At 45.2% G+C, this 16,131-nt stretch overlaps 1 protein-coding gene across 3 annotated transcripts in view; it reads left to right on the top strand.

Annotated features, from left to right (window-relative positions):
- PDXK (pyridoxal kinase) overlaps positions 1-11,016 on the top strand; it is a 53,314-nt gene extending 42,298 nt beyond the window's left edge. Inside the window, exons 11-12 of one of the 3 annotated variants that reach the window (XM_063344680.1) lie at positions 507-624; positions 1,224-11,016. In XM_063344680.1, coding sequence (XP_063200750.1) covers positions 507-619 — 113 coding nt within the window. In that variant the 3' untranslated portion in view covers positions 620-624; positions 1,224-11,016. Of the gene's footprint in view, positions 1-506 lie in introns of all 3 variants that reach the window. The other 2 variants (XM_063344675.1, XM_063344666.1) reach the window with 2 other exon arrangements.
- Positions 11,017-16,131: the final 5,115 nt, after the last annotated feature.

Below are 16,131 nucleotides of genomic sequence, written 5' to 3'. Positions count from 1 at the left end.
AACAGCGGTGGAGGAATTTGAGGAAATACTGAGTTTGCCGTGCAAGAGAGCTTCTGTTCTAAGTGTAGCTCGCTGACTTTCCCTTTGGGTGCATGTGTTTAGTATTGAGAGGGGTTTATCAATTAATAATTAACTGTCAGCTGTGTTGGCCGTGTGAGGAGTGATTTTTTTTATTTTTTTTTTTTCAGCTTCTCTCCCCTTGCAATTCCCTTATCTTTCAATTTCTAAGGAGATCCAGATGGGATCTGTGGGTTCTCAGAGCATGTCAGTGCCACTCTCTAGTAACAGCAGAGCCATGTTTCCTTCCTGGAGAGAGGTGCAGAACAGGGGTGGTAAAAAAATCACAGTCCTGACCTGGATCTTCCCCCTTGGAAGCCTTTAGCAGGGGGTAGTAAGGGAGACTAGGGAGGGGAGGAGGGTAGTAAAAATAGTGGGGTAACACAACAATGTAACTTGTTTCTTTTTATACTGCTGTTTTTAATGACATTCTGATGTCATCTTTTTAGCACAAGCTGGAGAAGGAAACAAACCAAACTCAGCCCACCTGGAACTGAGAATGGTCCAAAGCAAAAAGGACATAGAAAACCCAGAGATCATAGTGAAAGCCACCGTGTTATAAAGGCCGTACGTCTCCAATAACGCACAATGTATTGATGTCCTCATTTCTTTCCTGTAAATTGTAATATTTGCCTTAGATCTGTGACAGAAACCTGACTTTCATGAAATAGTGCCCAGCATAGGCAGATATCCACTCTCAAACATATGTGCTGGCCTTGCTCAGTTTTAAAAACGAAACGGTTAGTGTGCATTGAAGCATATCACCAGGTATCAAAATGGCTGTCAAATTCACTTCGTCTGTGTAATTACCCAGGGCAAGAGAGTACAATGTTCCTGCCTTGCCAAAGACTTTAGATGTGAATTTGCTGATGGAATGCTTGGCTGACTGGAAAATATATTTCAAGATGGCATCTAGTGCCAATGGAGCTGGCTCCATGCTCCCTTTTTCTGGAGGTATCTGGTTACCTACTCTGGTATTCAGTATCTCAGCTGCTATGAAACTAAGCAGGGTTAAAACTACACACAAAGTTCTGGTTGTGTGTAGGAGTACTTTGAAGATGTTTGGCATTTAAGTACTTTGAAGTGACCTTCAGGTGTCATTCATGTTACTGGTAACTGCTCCTGTTTCTTGTCTATGAACAGCTGCACGGTTTTGGTTTTTGCAGGTACTGGCTGCTTATTTCTAACGTCTTTGGATGCCCACATGATTTTTCCCAAAAGCTGCTCCAGAAACGTCTTCATTTATAAGATAATGTCTTCATTCAGTAGCGCTGATTAGAAGTTTGTAGTTCTACCTCTGCGGCCAGGTTTGATTCTTTGTTTAGTTTTTAACTAAGGACAAACATTCTGTCAGGACAAAAGAGAAAGCAGCTCTTACCCTGAAAGCTGGCTACCCTGGTTTGTTCTTCATGGCTGGATGTATTTACAGACTGCTCAGGGCACTTCCACTTAACAATAGTGAGCACTATTGGCAGACTTATCAATGAAGCAATGTGGTAAAAGTCATAGGTTTTGGTTTAGTAAGTTATGTATGTTTACCCAATATAGTGAAACAGACAAAATTAATTTGTTCATAATTTAAGTCTCTGCAGCCTCTGCTGCCTAGAGATGACAGAAATGTATTATTTATTATGAATGCATCTTTATTTCAAACTTTTGCTTCATAAGGCTTCAAAATGGGATTCTTAATTTCAGCGTCATATACATCGCAGCCACATATTATACCAGTGGGGCAGATAACGCTGACAGGTACTGGCAACTTGTACCACTGTATGATTTCTGTATGGGACTGAGATTCTTGCTTCTTCCAGGATGAGATATAGTGTGTCGTTAAATCCAACTTCAGTTGATGAGCTTTATTTGTCTCAGACTGTATAGGGAGATGAAAATTGCAGTTACTCGTGCAGTGACGTGAAGGAAATTTGCATTAGAGGAAAAGGCTAAGTTTTTCTTGATTACCTGAGCATGCTCAGGAAACTCACTCTTGGGCATCTCCTAGATACCTTTCCTGCATCTTCCTCATCACACCTGCCTAACTGATCATGTCACTCGCATAGCTTGGGAGTCCCCAGAAGAGGTGGTTTGGAGATTGCTTTAGCCACTGAAGTCTTCGCTTATCCGACCATTTTTGTGGATTTTCTGCTATTGTAAAAGTTAATTGGTTTCACCTAGTAGAAGAGTAATTTATCCTTAAAGTGACTTTTGAGCTGAATAGATTTTTTTTTCATAGAGTAAGATTTCATAATTAATACATTTCTGAAATCCCTCATTTTCAGTGTCTCTGAAGCAAATTAAATTTGAGATGAACATGTTTTGCAGTAAGAGGCAAACTTCAGGCTTTCACTCTCAATAACCAATAATTTTATTTCCTCTCATGCAGTTGGTATTAAAAATGAAAAAAAATATTCGTACGACTTGAAAATTTCAAGGGGAAAAAGACCCCAGAAATTACCTTGAAAATGTGGCTCTCCTGCCACAGTTTTTAGTAACCACTGCCATGAAATAACTCGCTAGCAATAATAATTTTGGTGATGTGAACAGTTGCTAAAATTAGCAGTCAGTAACAGAGATGAGCTCATCGCTGATATCCAACATGTAAAAAGACAGGAACTATCTTAACAGTGTCTATAAATACCTGATGGGAAGCAGTGAAGAAGAAACCAGGCTCATCTCAGTGATGCCCAGTGAAGGGATAAAAGACAATGGGCACAAACTGAAATACAAGAAATTCCATTTAAACATTAAAAAAATATAATTCACTGTGAGGGTGATCGAACACTGGCACAGGTTGCCCAGAGAGGTTGTGGAGTCTCCGTCCTTGGAGATATTCAAAACCTGACTGTACTCAGCAGGCCCTGAGCAGCCTTCTGTACTTGACCCTGCTTGCACAGTGGGGTTGGACTAGACGATCTCCAGAGGTCCCTTCCAGCCTCAGCCATTCTGTGATTCTGTGAAGTACAACAAATTGCCTTTCTTTGCAGCGCTGTATTTTTAAATCGATGCTTTTTTTTTTCTTGCAGGTAGGCTAGGAAATATTAGTAATAATAATTAATAATTTGCCCCATTTTATATAAGCTGCTTTTTACTTGGGCAGTTGTGACAGGAATACAGTTGCCTTCTTTGAGATAGTCGCTTTCAGCAAAGATGTTTAAATACTGTAGCTGGTGATGCATTTCAACAGTTGTACACAAAAGGATTTTAGCTGTTTCTACCATTGATTAAAGGAGTCTTGAATGCCATATTCCAAACATAACTAAGAGTTTATTTATCTTTTAAAATTAAGACTATTTCACGTGGAAGCGTATAATCCCTGCCATCCTCTTGGGAAGAAGGGATCAACATACTGAACTTCCCTGCCTTTATGTATCATGGTCAACTTTACAGCATTATGCCTGACACCCTCACCCAGCTCTGTCCAGTTTTGCAGCTCCTGTGGGTCACATACAAAAATTGTCAGATGGCCAAGCCTTGAGAGCTCTACCGTGTCCTTCAGGTTACGAAGAATTAGATAAATCCCAGGAGCAGTTCACATGCAGTAAGTGACATTTGATTTCTATGGCCCCATGGCTCCAGCACAGAGCACAGATCTCAGCTGGGTCTGGAAGTGGCTCCTGGTGCAGTGTCTGCTGTAGCCAGGGCTGTGGATTGCCCAGCACCCTGCACCAGCAGTGGCTTCATTGCCAGTCACGTAACGCAGCCTCATGGCCTGGCTGGGGAGCTGTGTGGGGCCAAATTAAGAGCCACGTGGTGGCCGTCCTTGCACTAGTGCAGTGCAAAATTGAGGTTCTTCAGTTCTTCACATCAGGGGATCAACAGGAGAGAGAGGCTCAAAATTGGCCTTTTAATATTTTTTTTTAAAGCAGCAATAAATATGCACTGACGAATTTGCTGTCAGAGAAACCCTACCTGTTGCAAGCATGTGCTACAGAAAAGCCCTTTTGGTAAGTGTGAGACAGCACGAACCTTTTTTCCCCACTAAAAAAAAATAGGCTTTCATAAGGTAATTGAGAGAAAGGCAAGGGCTGGTTTTCTCTGAAATAACCAAGTTTGGTATTTAGGAAACTTAAAGCTACCTTGCAAACAAGGTTTTATCTGTAAACCATAATGACCTGTGATCTTGCCATAGAAGACAAAATGATATGCTTGTTGGAGCAACTTCCACCTGTCAGGTGTGATCTTTTCCCACTGCTTCAAAGAACGGATCAGTTCAGTAATTCACACCTTCCTTAGAATCTGTGACATATCCATGTTAAAAAAAAAATAATAATATAATGACATTAATGTTCTCAATTTGCAAAAGTTCTTATTTTGCAGTAGCTGGATTCTGTAGCAAGGGGCTGGTGGCTGCTTCTGCTTATGTCCCTGGGAGCTGCTCTTTTAAACTCCTCCTGACTTGCTCTAAATTAGGTCAGGTTTTTGTCTTCAGTGAAGAATTGGGCCTAACATCTCTTCCCAGGAACAAACATCAGAAATTATCTGTAAATACATTCTATAACTAACGTTTTGTAGTAACAACAGGCTGACAGGTATTTTTAAATGTCAAGGTATACATACTTAATACTTGGATGCATTGTTATTTGTTCAGAGTTACACAGTGCTTGTTCATAATGTTTGCAGAACAAAATTCAAAGACTTAGCACAGTCCTGTCCAATCTTTTATTCCCTCCTCTCCTCCTGCATATAACATCTGTATCTCTTTTGGAGTTCCTTCTGTCTTTCTGGTGCAGCTGGAAAGTGTCTCAGTATTAGACAGCTGCCCACTATTTATTTAAGGGCTTGGAGAAGACTTATCAGGGTTGTCTGATCCACTTGCAGATCCTTATGAAAAGAAAAATGGTTAGTCTAAAGTAGTTTAGATCCCAGCTGATTACAGAAGAACAAGCACTTTAGCCCGGAGAGGCTAAATAACAAATGGATAATCTTCCGTGACCGTCCTAACAGCATGAAAGGTGGCTGTAACCCAGTCCAGCATCCACCAGTTAGGGACTGCTAACTTCACTGCCACGCGTACACCCACGTGTACGTGTGAAGTTAGCAGCAAGGGATGCTTCTAGTGCTGATGGACATGTAGGCGTGGGAGCGGTGAATGCTTTGTGTCTTTGTCCAGTCGACATCCCTACCGTTCTTTTCTTTTCGCTCAGCGGAAGTAATTTGTGTTAGATCCCTTTTTTCTGGAATGAACTTGGCAGTGTATGTGGTCAGCCATTTTGATTACTGCAAGCGCAGTCATTTGCGGAGCCATCGTGCAGGGGAGACCAGAAGTTGTTTACAAACGATCTACTCTATTCTGGGCCCGGATTAGTCTCTACATGCTTAAAATGCCCATGTACCTCTTTGGGAGACGTGCATAAAGACATTGTGCTAAAATCAATGCTATTCACACTTGATATAAAACGTTTAAGAAATCTGCAGTATAATGTTTGTTTGCCGATTTTTATCGTTAAGTGGAAGAAATCTATAATCAATGTGTTATACAAAACAATCGGAGGACCAAGGTTTCCAGCTGCTCATAACTGCCTTTTTGAGTATCTTAACTGTGTCTTGATTGGATGGTGTTAATTTGTTGTCTGAGACTGTTAATGGTGATTGTATTGATTTTATTTTATTTTACAATATGTGGCAAGGAAGATTGTAATAAAAGTATCTACATTTAATATACCGTGCACACACAAATTGTTAGATCCTATTTTTGAATATGTTAACCATTTCAGAATTAAAGAGAACAAGAAGAGTTTGATAGTCTTGCTGAATACGGTGGATGTAATTAAAGGTTTCCTTAGTTCTAGCCTAGGAGAGACAAAGGGGTAGCTAATGGAAGAGCACACATTTGTGCGCTGAAATCATCTCATTGTAAGATAGTAGGTATGTGGAAGTGAGTAACATCCTTGGCTTTTTTTAATTTTTCTTTTAAAAAAAGTTTAATGGGAAGACAACTGCTGTCATTCTGCACCAGGGCTCTTGTATGCCTCTTACTTGCATGTGTGGGGCCTCTCTGTGTTGTGCTCTTTATTCCTGCGTACAAGGTGAGAAGAGGGGCTTGGAATAAGACCCACAACTCATTTTGAGGTCTGTTTCTTGTGCAGCGTTTAGCTGCGTTCCCTTCACAGAGCAGTTTTTGCCTTACCGCGTAGGTTAGAGCATACAAGGCTATACAGTAGGAAACAGTTGTTCCTGCATGTCAGAACCAGTGCTTCTGTGAGCACTTCCGTGAGTGTCTCCGCTACAGCAGTGGTTTGCAAGAGGAAGAGAGCACATATCCAGTTTAATGAGGGCACTGGTTATTGGAGAAGCTCCAGTTATTATGGGTATGCCCAGCGGAGAAGTTTGGCTTATACTTATACAAAAGAAAATCACCTCTCCTGAGCAAAGGTCCTTGCCCCGTTAAAGAGTACTTTTAGAAGCTGAGATAGAAGTGTTACAAATTTTGGCCGCTCTGAAACCAAAATATTTCTTCATAAGTGGAAATACAACCCCTTCTTTTGCATCCCATTGCAGCCTTAATGGCTCACTGACTAGGCATTCAGCTCCTATTAGAATCACAGGACAAGGTTATTCAGAGAGCTGTTCGTCATGAAAGACACTTGCTTCTGGTACATGAGAGCCTACTGCTGAACAGCTTTGTAGCTTTCTAAAGCATGTCCATTAAAGGTACACATCAACCATGGAAACTAAGCTTTGAGATGTTCAATCACAGCCCCCAAAATAGCTCTTCTCTTTAAAATAAATGAGAAAAAAAAAAGTGAGTTCACACATGCGTGCAGGAGCAGATTTAAGATAAATCCACAAGGTTCAATCAGAAACTGGAGGAGTGTGCCCTAAGTGCCCGGCAAAGGACGTTGAATACAGAATGCAAGGGCGCTGCTATTGTCAGCACACTTTTCCAGGAGACCCCAAGCTAGTTCTTACGCTTTCCAGAAGGGAAGAATGCGGTTTTGCTCCCGACAGCCTAGGAAAACTCCCATCTGCGTCACCAGGGAAACCAGTGCCAGGTGACAGCCCCAGCACCACCAGCCACCAGTTTGGTGCTTTTACTGCGCCAGCCGCAATGGCCCTCGAGGCGAATGGGGTGCTCCTCAATGAGCACACGTTCCTGGCTTAGTGCCTCCACCGCGCAAATAACAGTAATAAATCCACAATTTGCAGAGCAGTGAATAAGGCAGCACATGATTCAGACAGAGAAAACCAGCAATATGAGAAGGCTGTGCCATATGTTACCACCGAACTCACGTGTACTCCTTACCTATTGCCCTTGTGGTTGCATTGCTATTTAGAAAAAAAAAAAAATATTTGTGTGTAGAAGAGTGTAATATATGTACTCTTGTGCGTGTGTTGTACGTATGTTGAAGCTTTATTTGCAATGTGGTGGGGGTGGGAAACAGAATTTGGGGGCTGGCTGCGTAGGCCTTCGGGATGTGAGCAGAAGGTCTTAAAGAATTCTATTTTTATAGATTGTGCTGAAGCTTTGGGTCCCAGCCACACATAGCCTTTTCTTCCAGAAAAGTCCAATGGTTTGGCAGGAGAGTCAGGTGGCTGTAATATAGTAGGGATAGTACAACCCCACCAGCCCTGGACAAACTGAATAACTTAATAAAAGATGCCTTTTTAAGTCATATTTTTTTAGTGCTGAATTGTTAAACAAAAGAAATATTTATGAGCAAACTTTCTATGTATTTCAAGTTTGTGTGGTGCTTTGTACCGACTAGGTGGACCTGTTATATGTTTACACATCTTAATGATTGTCCTCGAGGCGTATGTAGTAATTCAGTGACTTTTATGCCAGAAAAACAATGAAGTTCTGTGTAATAGCAAACTATTTAATTTCTAATGAAATCGTAGGCTTTTGTAGTGTTTGTGTATTGTTCTGGTTGGCAGTTACGAGTTGTATTCTTCCTGCAGTAAGGCTTGTACGCTTGATTGTAGAGAGAGGCAATAGGATGGTGGATACCATTGTTTAAAAAGAAAACCCTAAATATTGCTCCCTTATCCGTGACAGAATTGGGTAAGTTGTGGCACAAGCCTGAAATTTAGATTTCGCATTGGCATGAAATATCAAATCCATCTAGGGCACGTTAAAAATAGGTGAGGGATTTGTTTGTTTAATTAAATAATATGCGGGGGGGGGGGGGGGGGGGCGTGTCTGGCAAGTGCTTAATAGCAACGTATAAATGGAGAAGGCAAGACCCTGGAAGAAAAGTAGCTCGTTGACGTTTTATGAACCTGGCCAAGGTAACTTCATAGCTTGCGCTGAATGTGTGCAACAGGTAGATGAGTAGGCTAAACGGGAGAAAGTACAGATTTTGGTTTTTTCCCCTGTAGTTTGTCAGTCGTAATAACGTGAAGAGTTTTAGTAGGGTGATCTGAATTTAAATTCATAAAAGTATTAGCTTTCAGAAGAGTTGAGCTACCAACAAAATCCCATTCAGTCAAAAGGCAAGCTGTTAGCGTGCTTGAAAATCAGAGCGTGATTTTTCCGTCTTGCTGTATTACTTGAGTTTTTGTTTCTTATTGCTTGGAGAGACCAGGGCTAAAGCACAAACGTCCGTATATATTTATTTTTTTGGTTGTCATTTAGGGGCTCTCTAGAAAGTGCAAGGATCTGCAACATAAATCAGTTTGTGGAGTATGGCCCTCTGCTGAACGTTGTGCTCCTGCCACAACAGTTGGTTGATCTGGAAAAACTGAGCATCGTTTATGATGTCTCTTTTAAGAAACACGGCAGCGTCCTCACCACACTTCTGAATAAATCACCACCGCAAAGAGCAGAGGAGAACTTGTCAGACATTTTTCTCTGAAGAGTTCACGAGTTCTGGATATGTTAAAAGAGAAGTACTTCTGCTTTGCTGAGTTAGCAAGAAAAATATCACCGAGATTAATAATGCATTGTCGAGGAGAGAGGCTCCGGAAGGCAACAGCTGTGTTTTGCGCGCTTCGCTGTGCCTCGTTTCTCCTCCCCTGGGAATCCGTGGGTGCGATACCCTGGTGGTGGTGGCAGAGCCACTCTTTTGCCTGCACCCTGCCGTGGGGGAAGTGCGGAGGAGTGATTCTGAGCAAGCGGGAGATGAGGGCTGTGTGAAGCTCTTGGGCTGTTCATTCCGAAGGGCTGTACCAAAGCTCTGGTTTAGCACAACTCTGGATGCACTTTAAAGCGCTCGATGAACAGCACACTGCTTCCCTGGCTGCGGTGGAAGGCGGCAGGGTATTCGTTCTCCTCCCTGTTCTAGGAACCTAACTTAGCCGTGTAATTTCCCTAGATTTCATCTGTAGGCCACGGAGAACAAAAGATTCTAGAAGTGAATGATTCAGGTGATTTAGGCTAGGTTCTTGTTCTTCGGAAAAATAAGGTAGAGATTTATCAGCCGCTTTATAGAGCGAGCTAACTTGTTCCGCTCAGCTACGCCATAAAACCGTGCCCTGACCTTCCTCTCCCATCGCTTGTGCTGGCCCTGGTACTTGCCTCTCCCCATGACGCGTCGAGTGAAGGGAGCTACAACCAACAGGGAATTTATCCAGCCAAAACCCCTGAAGTTTTCACCTCCTTCAGTTCCCTCAGCCTTCCCATCCTGGGAACAGATGGGCGCTGGTGCTGCTGCTGGGGAGGGGTTGGGAAGATGCAGCTGGACAAAACCGGGGAGAATGGGGTTGCCTCTTTTCCTGGCAGTGAGATGAGCAGAACCTAATTGCAAAGCTGCACTGTTAGGGGTAAAGACAAGAAGTCTTTGTCAGCTGAGTACTTGAAAGACGAGCTGCAGGTTTAGTAATTCGAGTTTTGGTGTTCTCAGTCCAGCCCTGTCCCCTGTATCGCAAAAACATTACAGTCCTAAAAGATTTTCTGTGACTATTCTTAATGATCTGTGTGATGCTTGTGCCTAACAGAGTAGAAAATAGCACAGAGTAAAGCAGTTTTCTAACTAGGGAACATAGTGGGAAGATCCAGGTGGAGAAAGTTTCAAATCCGCTTTCACAGCACTTGCATCTGTCAGAATTGTCCAGGTCTGGCTCTTTGCCTTCCCGTCCCCTTTAAGTAAGGAAGAAATCACATAAATAAGTAAGTAAACAAATAAGGGAAGTTACCTGGGAACTTAAGTGGCATTAGTATTTGGTTTTGCCTGCAGAGTTTTAAATCTGACCACACCAAAGGTCTGTAGTTCATAAGGGGTTTTCAGAAGGTGCCTTGCCAAGCGATGTGACGCAGCCTGTCACAGCTGGCTCGGAGCACAGCACGCTTCTTGTGATACACCTGTGACAAATGGCATTGGGATACCAGCCGCAGACAGGTACTCCTCTCCTGTGGCCTGCATTTCGTGCAGCACGTGTATTCACGTGCCCGAGGTGCGCTATGTGTGAATACGTGCCTCGCGAGGGAAGAAGACTGCAGGGCTTGTTGCTGGTGATGCGATGATGGAAGGAAACGCCGGAGAATTTAGCACCACCCGGTGATCTTGTCATTTGCTGTCAGTGATTGTTGGTGTAATGTTTCAGTATTGTTTTCTTTCTGGAAGATGGGAGGGTGGTGGCTTACATGCCATTTTAATATGCTTTTAGCTGGCTGAATGGGAAATACAAATCAAGATTGTTAAAAATGGAAGGGAGGGATAGCTGTGAATTTGCCTAAGATCTAAGTGAGTAGAGAAAATTTGAGATTGGTCTCTAATTCAGAAATAATTCAGTATGGAACAAATGAGTGCCATGTCTTCAACAGGGAGTAGGATGTGGAAGAGGCCAATATTTAGGGTTTTTGCCCAAAGCACATTTAGTCCTGCTCTACTGTTTAGTGAAAACGCCCAGTGCAGATGCCACCAGAGCCTCATCTCGTGGAGTAACGCTGTAATAAAGAATGTGGTTTTCTTGTGAAAGTCTTAACCTCTTCTTATGAAAATAACACACAACTCAGTATTTTCATGGTGTGTAAGTGAAATGTAATTTTTTTTTTTTTCAATAAAAAACATTTCCTTTCCTAAATGTGTTTGGTTTGGGTTTTATATTTTCCCCGTGGTGATGTTTCTCTTTCCCCAGTTAAGTGGGAGTGCCCGGCTTTACCAGAGATGGTAACTGTGGGATTCGTGTGCTGGCATTTGCCCCCACTCTGGCAAACGCCTCCTGTGAGTTACCCTTGAGCCGAGCCTTGTGCCCATCCATCCTGCTGCCTCTTACCTCTCCTCTGCTTGCCTTCCACCTCTGGGACCTGCAGCACGGAGCAGTGGTCTCTGCGGCTGGACGGAGCATCCTCCCGGGAATCCCACACAAGGAAATCTCCCTCCCTGCAGTGCCTTGCTATTAACTGCCCCCCAGTTCTTGCGGCTCTGGTTAATTTCAAATAATTCTTGTGAAGAATACCTAAAACCCAGAAGGAAAGTATTTAATCCTGCTTGTGCCAGGACATTTCAAAACCTCACCATGTGGAATAAGGTTAGGTAAAACACGCTGGATTCCTCTGGGGGTTTGAGGTATTTAAATAGCCTCTGTTTGCAGTTACTGAGGTTTCACTGGTTGTAAATCACGTGGTAGGAATGGGCAGTAAATCTCAGGCCAGCGTCAGAAGGGGGACTAGCCTGCTGGCGGCTGCTGGGTTAGGGCTCCCAAATGGCAGGCCAAGAATAGAGGTACGACAACAGCTAAACATCTTCCTGATCCTGTCTTTCGAGCCTTGATTTAGTCAATTTTATTTACATGGCTAATCCAGACACTTTGTGAATGCTAATCCCAGGTGTAGGTGCGCTCTTGAATGATCAAGGTGTCTCCCTACTGGAGTCACTGGATGGTGACTACATCCATCATCAGAGAACAAAATATTAGAATAACAGAACAGAATATTTCAGTTGGAAGGGACATACAAGCATCATCTAGTCCAACTGCGTGACCAATTCAGGGCTGACCAAGTTAAAGCATGTTATTAAGAGCATTGTCCAAATGCCTCTTAAACGCTGACAGACACGAGGCATTGACCACCTCTGTAGGAGCACACTGTTCCAGTGTTGGAACACCCTCTCCATAAAGAAATGTTTCCTAATGTCCAGTCTATTCCTCCCCTGACGGATGCAGCTTTGAACCATTCCCATGCGTCCTACCACTGGGTTCCAGGGAGAAGAGCTCAGCACCTCCCTCTCCACTTCCCCTCCTCAGGAAGCTGTAGGGAGCAATGAGCTGGTCTCTCAGCCTCCTTTTCTCCAAACTAGGCAAGCCCAAAGTCCTCAGCAGCTCCTCACAGAATGTGCCTTCCAGCCCTTTCACCACCTTTATTGCCCTCCTCAGGAAGCATTCAAGGACCTTCACATAAATGGTGGGGCCCAGAACTGCACACAGTACTCCAGGTGAGGCCGCACCAGCGCTGAATACAGCAGGATGGTCATGCTGGGTTTGATGCACACCAAGACGTGTTTTGCCCTTGTGGCTGGCAGGGCCCACTGCTTACACCTGTTGAGCCTGCTGCCCACCACCACCCCCAGATCCCTTTCTGCAGGGCTGCTCTCCAGCCACTCCCCTCCCCATTCACACTTGTGCCCAGCATTACACCGTCCTAGGTGCGGGATCTGGCATTTGGACTCCATAGAATCATAGAATGCGTTGGGTTGGAAGGGACCTTTAAAGGTCATCTAGTCCAACGCCCCTGCAGTAAGCAGGGACATCTTCAACTAGATGAGGTTGCTCAGATCCTCATCAAGCCTGGCCTTGAACGTCTCCAGGGATGGGGCCTCCACCACCTCTCTGGGCAACCTGTGTCAGTGTCTCACCACGCTCACAGTAAAGAACTTCATCCTAATGTCTAATCTAAACCTACCCTGCTCTAGTTTAAAACCATTGTCCCTCGTCCTATCGCTACATGCCCTTGCAAACAGCCCCTCCCCATCTCTCCTGTAGGCCCCCTTCAGGTACTGGGAGGCCGCTATAAGGTCCCCCTGGAGCCCCTTCTTTTCCAGGCTGAACAACCCCAACTCTCTCAGCCTGTCTCCATAGGAGAGGTGCTCCGGCCCTCTCATCATCTTCGTGGCCCTCCTCTGGACCTGCTCCAACAGGTCCACGTCCTTCTTGTGCTAAGGGCTCCAGAGCTGGATGCAGTACTCCAGGTGGGGTCTCACGAGAGTGGGGCAGAGGGTCAGAATCATGTCCTTCGATCCGCTGGCCACGGTTCTTTTGATGCAGCCCAGGATGCGATTGGCCTTCTGGGCTGCAAGTGCACATTGTTGGCTCATGTCCAGCTTTTCATCCACGAGTACCTCCAAGTCCTTTTCCACGGGGCTGCTCTCTATCACATCATCCCCCAGCCTGTATTGATAATGAGGATTGTCCCGACCCAAGTGTAGGACCTTGCACTTGGCCTTGTTGAACTTCATAAGGTTTGCTCAGGCCCACCTCTCTAGCTCGTCCAGGTCCCTCTGGATGGCATCCCGTCCCTCTGGCACATCAACCGCACCACTCAGCTTAGTGTTGTCAGTAAATTTGCTGAAGGTGCACTTGATCCCACTGTCTATGTCATTGATGAAGATGTTGAACAGCACTGGGCCCAGTACAGATCCCTGAGGGACACCACTTGTCACCCCTCTCCATCTGGACATCGAGCCATTGACCACCACCCTCTGGATGCAACCAGCCAACCAGCTCCTTATCCAACAAACAGTCCACCCATCAAATCCGTATCTCTCCAACTTAGAGAGAAGGATGTTGTGGGGGACCGTGTCAAAGGCCTTGCAGAAGTCCAGATAGATGATATCTGTACATCCCCCCTTGCTATATTGCTATATTTCATCTCATTCAATGCTCCAGTCTATCCAGATCACTCTGCAAGGCATTTTGTCCCTCAAGGGAGTCAACAGAACGTTATTTGGTATCATCAGCAAACTTGCTGATGGTGCGTTCAACTCCCACATCCACAATGTTGATAAATATATTGAATGGGACTGGCCCTAGAATTGAACCCTGAGGAACAGCACTGGTGACCCATCTCCAGTCATCACTCATGGACTCCTAAGCCCTCAAAAGCAGGTTCTGAGGGTACTCTGCTAAGTAACTCCCTCCCATGAGTCCTCCTCTATCCACAAATAGCAAGTCCAGGATGGTGTCTTTCCTAGCTGTCTCACTAAGTACCTGTGACAAGAAGTTCTCTCCTACAAACTCCAAGAATTTCCAAGACCTGCTTATCTCAGCAGTACGATATTTCCAGCTGATGTCTGGGAACTTGAAATCTCAAATAAGTACAAGGGCTACCAATCCAGAAATTTCTCCTAATTGCCTATAGTATAACTCATCAGTGCTCACACCGTGGCTGGGTGATTGGTAGTAGACACCCACTACAACATCCCCTTTGTTTTCCATCCCCCTAATCCTCACCTGGAGGCTCTCAACCACATCATCACTAACTGTAAGGGCTGTGCAATCAAACCTCTCCTCTACGTCTAGTGCAACGTCTCCACTTCGCCTGCCCTGTCTATCCCTCCTGAACAGCCCATAGCCCTCCATCCCAGCACTTCAGTTGTGGGACTCAATCCAGCAAGTCTCACTAATGCTGATGATATTGGAGCTCTGGGAGCTGACCAAGGCTTCCAGTTCATCCTGTTTGTTTCTCATACTGCTCATACTGCTCATACTTCTCATACATAGATACTAGAAAGTCCCTTTCTATGTGTTCATCGGGGATACTATCATCAGTCTAACCCAGCCAGAAAATTTCAGCCTTCCCAACCCCAGAGTCCTCCTGAAACCCCCCCTCTCCAAAGCGGGTGCTGCCCCCGCAGACACTGCTGTCATCACCGCCTGACAGCACACTGACGGTGCGCTTCTCTACCAGCCCATGCTCCAGCCTGTGCCTAATTTATGGCAGCAGCCTGTCACCACAGCCTTTGGAAGAGATACGTGTTGAGCTGGCCTGGCTGGCTTCTCCAGCTGAGGGCTGGAGCAAGTGTGAAGGGGAAGGGAGCACAGCCCAATTTTCCCTGGCAGCTCTGGGGAACGAAGACATGAAACAGGGGAAAAGGCTGAAAAGGCAGTTTGAATGTTTTAGGGGGAAGTGCTGAAGCTGCTGTCCTCTTCATAGCCCTGTTGTCCTCAAGGATGGGGCACCACACCAGCTGGGGCTCTCTCCTGTCATGACCACCAGCCCTTCTGTATTCTTCTTGTCCTTTGCAGTTTGCCCAGGAGAAGAACTGGAGCACATGCAAAGTAAGGAGAGACTTTGGAAGAGTGGTACCTCCTCCTGGAGAAATCTAGCAGAGCCTCCAGCAGGTACCTTTGCAGCAGTGGGGGCTGCCACATGCTCTCTCCATCACCCAGTCCTACCCCCCCCACACACCAGCAACACCATCTGGGGGGGGTCCGTGGCGGAACGCCAGCCTCTGGGGGATATGTGTGGCTGACAGGAGACGCACGGCTCTCCCCTGTCCCAAAAAAAGGAGTATCAATCTCCTGAAAAAAGGAGCATCTATCTCCTGAAAAAAGGAGCATCTCATGCACATGCAGGAGGACGCCAGGGCAGTCAAGTCTTTCCCTGAGCCAGCCGGCAGCCCAGAGGGGCTGAGCGTTGAATGACAAACACTGCTCTTGCTGCCTCCTCTGCAGGTTTGAATGCTGCCCTTGTGATGTGGTTAGAGACTGAGCCATGGACGGCATTGCTCACCACCCGAGTGGTCTGAAGCTGGGGGAGGCAGTGAAGCTGGCAGGACATGGGAGCTGTGACAGGACCAGGCAGCAAAGGGGAAAAAAACAAAAGGAGGAGAAGACATAGGAGGTAGGTGTGACTCCAGGGAGTATTTTTGGATGTAACTCATCTTCTGAACAGGGTGTTTAACCGCTACAGAAAGGCCACATTCTGCGTTTGAGCTCTGCTCCTCCTATTTGTGCCCCAGGACCGATGCTGTGGATGAAAGGAGCTGGAGTCCTCACATTCCTGTCCCAGCCATGGACCGCGGCTGCCCAAAGCCGAGCCCTCTCCACGGAGCAGGCTGGTTAGCCCTGTCATAGAAACATGGTGGATTTTTTTTTCCCTGTTTTTGTCTCATAAATAAGGTTAGTTTCAAACACAGCAGAAGATTGTTGCAGGCCACATAACCAAGAGGAATTTTAAGGAAATAATAAAAGCCGCCATCA

The sequence above is a fragment of the Chroicocephalus ridibundus genome, chromosome 1, assembly GCF_963924245.1.
Source record: "Chroicocephalus ridibundus chromosome 1, bChrRid1.1, whole genome shotgun sequence".
NCBI lineage: Eukaryota > Metazoa > Chordata > Aves > Charadriiformes > Laridae > Chroicocephalus > Chroicocephalus ridibundus.
This window is presented reverse-complemented; position numbering and strand designations above follow the sequence as displayed.